At 43.6% G+C, this 8,814-nt stretch overlaps 1 protein-coding gene and 1 long non-coding RNA gene across 2 annotated transcripts in view; both read left to right on the plus strand.

The window, feature by feature from the left end:
- Positions 1-22: 22 nt before the first annotated feature.
- Mrpl51 (mitochondrial ribosomal protein L51) lies at positions 23-1,870 on the plus strand. Its single transcript, XM_031383446.1, has 3 exons — positions 23-652; positions 736-846; positions 1,576-1,870. Exons 1-3 carry the CDS (start codon positions 574-576, stop codon positions 1,770-1,772), a joined length of 387 nt encoding a protein of 128 aa, XP_031239306.1. The 5' UTR covers positions 23-573; the 3' UTR covers positions 1,773-1,870.
- A 3,924-nt stretch (positions 1,871-5,794) lies between these two features.
- The window catches only part of LOC116099608, an 8,757-nt gene continuing 5,737 nt past the window's right edge, over positions 5,795-8,814 (plus strand). The window contains exon 1 of the long non-coding RNA XR_004122317.1: positions 5,795-5,842. This is a non-coding gene — a long non-coding RNA (uncharacterized LOC116099608). The remainder of the gene's footprint in view (positions 5,843-8,814) is intronic.

Raw genomic sequence — 8,814 nt, forward strand, 5'->3', positions numbered from 1 at the left:
GTGGCCTCGGCTCAGTGTGCTTTCACCGGCATCGCTACCGTAGTCGGCAAAGAATGGTTCCCCGTTCTTCCTCCGCAGGCCGGGAGGCAAGGCCAGGCTACTTAAACCAGCCCAGGTTTTAACCATGTGACGCTCAGCCCTGTAAACTCCGCGACAAAACTCTGCTGCGAGGCGCAAGGGGACCTTGCCGTAGCGCCGGGCTCCTGTCCTCCACTTCCCTCACAGTTGAGGAAGCCCAAGGAAATAGGAGAAGGCTTATTTTAATGGAACTTCAGTTTGGGGGCCTCCTTTTCTGCGACTACGAACAGCACAGCGGTCCAATACTTGCAGTGGGGGAACCGGAAGTACTTGGCTGGCCGCGCCGGATAGACCGGAACTTGGAGGGTGGGGTTTGTGGTAGTGCGGGCCAAGGCGGGTCAGCTCGCTAAGCTACCTGGGTAAGGCCTAAAATGGCTTCACTCCTGTGTTAGTCCGGCCTGGGACTGTAGTCTGTGCCTTGTCTTTGAAATTCACACCTGCTCCTCACTTTCCCGGCTGGTTTGCTGTCCCTACTGAGGTAGGCAGGCTAGAGTAATGGCAGGGAGCGTCCCTTGGGCGGCAGGTAGGAGACTGTGGGGCTGGATGCCCTCGGCCTGCAGAAGCTTCTCTCTGGGTAAGTGGCTAATGTGTAGATAGGACGGCTCGCTAACTGCTTGTTATAGCCGGTGCTCATGTTTCTCCTTTCCCCGTTCCTAGGTGTTCCACTGTCGCTCCATGTAAGGCTCACTCTTCCACCTCCCAAAGTGGTTGATCGCTGGAACGAGAAGAGAGCACTGTTTGGTGTATATGACAACATTGGGATCCTGGGTAGGACTTGATTCTCAGTTTCAGAAGGATTAGTATGCTTTTTCGACTATTTTGGTTTTATTTGTGTAGAGAATAGTAACGTGCCCAGGGCAAGCTTGGTGGCCAGTCGGAGACACAGAAGAGTGTGGTACTCAGCTGTACACAGTTAGTAGTGAACTAACTAACACAGTTAGTAGTGAACTATTCCGAGTGCCAAAGCTAGTAAATGGTAGTAGTGTCAGGATTTGAACCCAAACATTCTGGCTGCAAGTCTTTTTTTTTTTTTTGATTTTTTGAGACAGTGTTTCTCTGTATAGCCCTGGCTATCCTGGAACTCACTCTGTAGACCAGGCTGGCCTGGAACTCAGAAATCCACCTGCCTCTGCCTCCCAAGCGCTGGGATTAAAGGCGTGCGCCACCACTGCCCGGCTTGCTGCAAAGTCTTTATTTTAACTTTCTTTTTTAAAGTAAGATTTTTGTGTATGTGTATTTTTCTGAATGTATACCATGTACTGCTCAAGCAAGGACTGCAGGTTCAGGGTGTCACACTCCCCAGAACTTGCCTTACGGCAGGCAGTTGTGAATCTTCAGTTGAGAGTGCTGGGAATTGAACTCTTTAGAAGAGCAAGTGTTACAAAGACTCTATTATGCTGGTGTGCCTTGTCTGTAAATAGTTCTGATCAGGGAGATGAAACTGTGTCTAGGCTGCCTTCTCTTCTCTTGAAACTAGTATATTCTGTCACATTACAGGGAATTTCGAAAAGCATCCAAAAGAACTGATCAAGGGCCCAGTATGGCTTCGAGGATGGAGAGGAAATGAATTGCAGCGTTGTATCCGTAAGAAGAAGATGGTGGGAAGCAGAATGTTCCTTGAGGACCTGCACAACCTTAACAAACGAATCAACTATCTCTACAAACACTTTAACCGACATGGGAAGTACAGATAGAACTGGAAATTTGTCACCCTGCAGAAGGGGACTTTTCCCAGCAAGGAAAGAGCTTTGTGTGGTCTCTGTAATAAAAATGGGGCTTTTTTGGAATCTGATACACACAGTGCTGCACTTACTCATTCATGCACATTGAGGTCTGTCTCATCCCTAAGTCACATGATCTTCTGTTAAGATTACTTATTTACAGCCCAGTTATTCTTGTGGCCTTTATAGCAGTTAGAATCATTGATTGCTGGCACTTTTAAAGAATTTTTTTTCTGTAATCTTGGAGCTGAAACCCAGGGGCTTGCTTGTTCTAGGGAAACACTCTGCCACACAGCGAGCTGCCCAGGTCCTTGGAAGTGCAGCTGTTGTTTCTAAAGACCCTGCCACACCAAAATGAGCTGGGAAAGTGAGGTCACACTTAGTGCCGCTCTTATCAAAATAAATTAGGGAACTTCTATAACTACAACAGCATTGCCCATTCTCTTGAGTAGAGCAGTTTTGTGGAGGATGACCTTGAGCCGTGCCAGTGTTGTGAAGTGTTAAAGATCACACCCAGTATTGCCCATGTGTGTGCTACCATGCTTGCTTTTTCTTTCTTTTTAAGGAAAAAAAAATGTCAGGGCTGGAGAGATGGCTCAGTAGTTAAGAGCATTGACTGTTCTTCCGAAGGTCCTGAGTTCAAATCTCAGCAACCACATGGTGGCTCACAACCACCCATAACAAATCTGACTCCCTCTTCTGGAGTGTCTGAAGACACTGTACTTACATATAATAAATACATAAATCTTTTTAAAAAAATGTCATTTTAGAAAGATATTTTAATCCAGGCTTGAGCAGCAGGGTTATGAGGTTCAGATGAAGTAAAATACTTGAAGGCCTGAGTGTGGGCTTCTCTTAGACTCTTAGACATGGCATGGTGCTGGGGTCTTAAATATAGCAAGTGCTTATTGTATAGTGAACTATATACCCTCTGCCTGCATTTTGGTTTGTTAGTATATATTAATCGCAAAAATAATAGTTTCACTATGACATTTTTCATTTATTTCTTTTGGTTTTTTGAGATAGGGTTTTCTCTGTGTAGCCTTGGCTATCCTGGAACTCAGTATGTAGACCAGACTAGCCTTGAACTCACAGAGATCTGCCTGTGCTTTAGATCTAAGGCTTACACTACCATATTTTCCACAAGTTTTTAAATTTATGTTTAAATAAAAATAAGTTCAATGAGAAGTCTGGAGATTACAGAAAGGTAATCCAGGGAATTTTTCTTGCATCTTTTTTGTTTTGTTTTGGTTTTTTGGAGACAGGGTTTCTCTGTATAGCTGTGGCTGTCCTGGAACTCACTCTGTAGACCAGGCTGGCCTTGAACTCAGAAATACGCCTGTCTCTGCCTCCCAAGTGCTGGGATCAAAGGTGTGCGCCACCACCGCCTGGCTTGTTTTATTTGGTTTTTTGGTTTTTTGTTTTGTTTTGTTTGTTTTTTGAAACAGTCTTGGGGCTGGAGAGATAACTCAAGAGCCATCATCCAGGGCTGCTCTTCCAGAGGACCCAGGTTAGTTCCCAGCACACACAAGGTGACTCATGGCTGGTTATAGTTCCAGTTTCTAGGCTCTCCATGAGACAGGCATGCATACATGCACAGACATAGTTACATGTAAAACATGAAATAATAAAAAAAAACAACCCTACAGTCTCTGTCTCTGTAAGACAGTCAGGCTGGCCTGGAACTCTCGTAGCTCAAGCTGGGACCCATCCTGCTGCCTCTGCCTCCAGAGGGACAAGATTATATCCGTGAGTCTTCGTGGCCAGCTTCAAACTCCTGTTTAATCCTCAAGTTTAGTGGCCGTGTCCAAGGTTATATAATACCTACCTCTTTTTTTAGAAAAGCATCAAAACAGCAGTGCTTGGGGATTCTCTTGGAAGAGTGGAAGAAGGGATTGTAGGAGCCAGAGAGGTTAAGGACACCACAAGAAAACCTACAGAACCAACTAACCTGAGCCCTTGGGGCTCACAGAGACTGAAGTGCCAACCAGGGAGCCTGCTTGGTGCTGAACTAGGATCTCCACACATTGTGATTGGGAGGACTCCTAACAGCAGGAGCAGGAACCATCTCTGATCCTGCCACCTGCCTTTAGGACTCTTTCTGCCAGCTGGGCTGCCTTGCCCAGCCTTATGGAAGAGGCTCCTAATCTTACTGCACTTGATATGCCATGGCTGGTTGGTATCTACCATGGCCTGACCTTTTCTTAGGAGAAGGAGAGAGGAGTGGGGAGCAGGGTGTGGTGGAGAAGGGAAAGTAGCAGGGAGAGACTGGGTGGGGGGAAGTTGTGGTTGGGATGTAAAATAAAGTTTAAAAATGTTAAAATGTTGCAAATACAAGAAAATGAACTGCTTGTAGACAAGTGAGCTCTGAAGGTAGAAGAATTATGATTATCCTATTTGATTTAAATCTTTAAGTTCTGTGTCAATGATCTTTTATTATATAACAGTCCATTCTGAAGCGCAATGACTGAAAATAACTAATTCATTTTCTCTGGGTTTTCTTCTTTAGATGGTTCTTTAATTTGGTTTTGCTGTCTGTCATGAGGCCATATTCAGCAGTGGGCTGACATGTCTAAGACATCTTCACTCACATCCGCTTAGTCAGCTGGTAGTTGAGGGTTTTTTGAGAACCAAATGAGGACCACTGCAAGAACAACAAGTGCTCATAACTTCTGAGCCATCTCTCCCCTGCCCCAGCTAAGATTCTTTTTGCACAAGGTCTTATTATTCAGCTTCTCTTGGGCATGGTTACTTAGAGACTTGATCCCAAAGGACAAAATTGGAAGTGACAAGGCTTGATAAAATGAGGCTAAGGAGTCCTGATGTCATCTGGCATGATGGCAAACACCTTTGATCCCAGTACTAATCCCAGGAGACAGAGGCAGGCCTGGTCTACATATCAAGTCCCAGTCTGGGCTACGCAGTGAAGTCCCACCTTTAAAGATGTATTTATTTATTTTATGTATGTGAGTACACTGTAGCTGTCCTCAGACACACCAGAAGAGGGCATTAGGTCTCATTACAGATGGTTGTGAGCCGCCATGTGGTTGCTGGAATTTGAACTCAGGACCTTTGGAAAAGCAGTCAGTGCTCTTACACTCTGAGCCATCTCACCAGTCCAGAAATCCCACCTTTAAAAAAAAGAAAAAGAAAAGAGCCACGAAGTGGTGGCACATGCCTTTAATCCCAGCACTTGGTAGGCAGAGGCAGGTGGATCTCTATAAGCTCGAGGTCAGCTTAGTCTACAGAGCAAGCTTCAGCACAGCCAAGTCTACACAAACAAACAAAAACCCTGTCTCGAAAAACCAAAGGGGAGGAAAAAAAGTAGAAAAGGAAGAGGAAAGTGTTTTCATATAATCTTAGGATTGTTAGCAAAGAAGGAATTAACAAGTCAGCTCCAGAAGCCTGTATGAAATTCTTCCTGCTGCAAGTTACAAAAAGTCTTATTTTTCTTTCTTTTTAATTTTTATTTATTTATTTTTATTTTTAGGTTTTTTGAGACAGGGTTTCTCTGTATAGCCCTGGCTGTCCTGGAACTCACTCTGTAGACCAGGCTGGCCTGGAACTCAGAAATCCGCCTGCCTCTGCCTCCCAAGTGCTGGGATTAAAGGCGTGTGCCACCACTGTCCTGCAAAAGTCTTATTTTCCAAGTACAGAGTTGTATTGTTTACAAACACCAATCATTGTGTGAAAGGACCTTGGAGCCATATGTGTATACCACAAACCAGGGCCATCATTATCACTGCCTGTAAGATTTCATCCTTCTGGTGCAGGGTGGGAATATAAACAAGATACACATTTGAATATGGTGATTGCATGGGAAAAGTATTGTGGCCTGAGTTTTTGTTGTTTGTTTGTTTTTAGGTTTATTCATTACTATGTGTACAGTGTTCTGCCTACATGTAGGCCTGCAGCACCAGATCTCATTACAGATGGTTATGAGCCACCATGTGACTCCTGGGAATTGAACTCAGGACCTCTGGTAGAGCAGCTCTTAACCACTGAGCCACCTCTCCAGCCTCCTAAGAGTTTTTTAAAAAGGGGTAAGAGAATTGTGTGTGCACGAACATGTACTTGTGTGTGTTACTGTGGATTGAAGTGCTTGAAGGAGGTCTTGGAATGGTTCAGTGCTAGGAATTCCATGGGAAATTACTATGTAGACACAGACAGGAAGGAATCCCTAACCTCCCCTGGGGGAGCAGGTATGTATGCTTCCTGAAGGTGGCTGCCACTAATTTATCTTAAAGGAATGTTGAAAGTGTATGTGGCAGGGTGGGGTGGGGAGGGGGCGTCGGAGGGAGGTAACTGGTTTTTCAGGCAAATGACGCAGAACAAAATGGCACAGAGGTGAGAAAGAGCATGAAGCCAACACGCAGCAAAGCTATGAGTGCTATTTGTTAGTAGAACTACCTTGTGTGCCTAAAGATAAGCTGAGAAGTAAGAGTCAGGCCATGAAGAAACCTACAGACCTGTTCACATTTAGGAAAATGATATAGCCACTTTGGAAAAATCCACAGTTGCCCAAAAAGCTAAGTACAGAGTTACACACGCTTCAGTAAAGTCACTCATAGGTGTCATCCAAGAGAATGGAAAAGCGTCTGTTTAACAGGTGCAGAGAGGTTCACGACAATGCAGTTAGTTCATCATGACAGTCAAAAGAGGAAAAGAACCTCAAGAGGAACCAAAGCAGATTATTGTCTACCTGCTAGCAGAACCCCATGATCCAGGTGCCTAGGAAGTAGAGGCAGGAGGAGCAGGAGTGCAAGGTCTTCTTCAGATACATAATGAGTTTGAAATAAGCCTGAGTTTGATCCCTGGAACTAATCCCTCATGGAAGAAGGACAGAACCAACTCTTGCAAACTGGTCTCATTTTCACACATGCATACCTGCCCCCCAAATAAATAAATGTAACATTTTAAAAGGACAAATGTCCATCAGATTTTAAAAAGTAATCAAGATGTTGTACAGTCATACAATGAATTATTATTCAATTACCAAAAGGATGAATTACCCATGCATGCTACGCAGATGAATATTTAAAACCGTTAGATGGCCAGGCAGTGGTGGCGCATGCCTTTAATCCCAGCACTTGGGAGGCAGAGTCAGGTGGGTTTCTGAGTTCAAGGCCAGCCTGGTCTACAGAGTAAGTTCCAGGACAACCAGTGATATACAGAGAAACCCTGTCTCACCAAAACAAAACAAAAAAAAAAAAAAAAAAAAAAAAAAGAAAAGAAAAGAAAAGAAAAAGAAAAAAACAAAACAACAAAACAAAACAAAAAAACCCACATTAGATCGAAGAACCAGTCATAAAGTGCCAAATGCTGTATGAGTCTGCTCACTGAAACGTGGGGAATAGACATGTCTACAGGAGCAGACCTGGTTTTGCTGCTGCTCCGTGAGTGGGATAAGGGTTGGGGAGTGGCTTCAGCACATATGGGATTCTCTGGAATTGTGTGAAGATGCCCTGGAAGCAGTAGATGCTAGTCAGAGAGCACAGGGTTTCCGGGCAACAGGGAATCAGTTAATAGCAACAGATTATAACACAGGTGTAGCAGAAATTTAGCAGAGCTCTTTGGTCTGGCATGAATTCCTGTGTGATACCAGGTAGGCCTTTGTAAATAGTCAGTGATTGTTATCTGAGGAGTATGGAGCTGTTCTTCCAAAGGATTCTCAGAGCCTTTGCATAACTTAGTCCTGAGACACAGTTGGCAAGCCAGGAAGCCTTATTTGGCTGAGAAGGGCTTAGGTAATGGTTCCTTCAGACAGCTCCTAGATCAGATCAGGGGTTTTGATATTTGGAAACTGACTTGCTGACAGCCCCTTTTGTGTAAGAATGAAGAGGTTCTGCCAAGTCGTTAGGAATCCATCAGAGGCATAGAAGCCATAATATATCCTGAAGTGTTGATCCGGATATCCGCATAACTCAAAACACCGACATACTTGAACTGAGAAGGGTTTTTTTTGTTTTTTGTTTTTTGTTTTTTTTAAGGAGAGGGTCTCATGTGGCCCCAGATTGACTCTGAATTCACAATGTAGCTGAGGCTAGCCTTAAACTCCAGATCCCCTTTTCTCTGCTTCCCAGGTGCTGGGATTACACAGCTGTGCCACCATACCTGATTGCTAAGACAATATTTTACATTCTAACCACAAAAAACAAAAGCAAAATAAAACAAACTAAAATGTTAAGTTGGGCTGTGAATGTTGCTTAAATGATACACTGCTTCCTTGGCATGAAGGAAACTCTGAGTTTATTCTGCCACACTGAGTTAATTGGACATGATGGTACATATCAGTAATCCAGCACTCAGGAGGTTCTAGGGCATCCTTGGATACATAGTGAGCTAGAGGCCAGCCTGAGACACTGTGTCAATATCAATCAATATACATACATGAATTCATAAACATAAATATATTCACAAACATAATCCTTTCCAAAAGTTTAACCACACAGGCACACAATAAATAATGTAATTTTAAAATTTAAAGATATATATGCACACACATACAATGTATGTGTATACACACACACACACACACACACACACATATATATACACACATAGTGGTTTGAGTAAGAATGACCCCGATAGGCTCATATGTTTGAATTTGTGGTTCCTAGTTGGTGGAAGTGTTTGGGAAGGGTTAGGAGATATGGCCTTGTTGGAGGAGTGTCATTGGGGGTGGGTTTTGAGGTTTCAAAAGCCCATGCCAGGCCTGGTAGCTGTCTCTTTCTTTCTACCTGCTACCTGTAAATAAGCTGTAAGCTCTAACTGCTGCTCCAGGGCCTTGTCCGCAGGCTGCTAATGGTCAAGCATTCAACCTCTGAAACTGGAAGCACTCTCCCAATTAAATGCTTTTTTTTTTTCTGTCTTGGCCATGGTCTCTTCACAGCAATAGAAACACAAGCAAGACATATATACACAATATATTATACATATTATATATATGTAAGTCAATGTTCAATTTAGCCATTTATTATCTTTTTCTTTTTCTTTTTTCTTTTTTTTTTTTTTT

Source organism: Mastomys coucha, unplaced genomic scaffold, assembly GCF_008632895.1.
Source record: "Mastomys coucha isolate ucsf_1 unplaced genomic scaffold, UCSF_Mcou_1 pScaffold20, whole genome shotgun sequence".
Taxonomy (NCBI): Eukaryota; Metazoa; Chordata; class Mammalia; order Rodentia; family Muridae; genus Mastomys; species Mastomys coucha.

Coding starts and splice junctions, on each gene's coding strand:
- Mrpl51 (XM_031383446.1), top strand. CDS start 574: ATGGCAGGGAGCGTCCCTTGGGCGGCAGGTAGGAGACTGTGGGGCTGG. Junction 653..735: donor CTGCAGAAGCTTCTCTCTGG/GTAAGTGGCTAA, acceptor CCCCGTTCCTAG/GTGTTCCACTGTCGCTCCAT. Junction 847..1,575: donor TGACAACATTGGGATCCTGG/GTAGGACTTGAT, acceptor GTCACATTACAG/GGAATTTCGAAAAGCATCCA.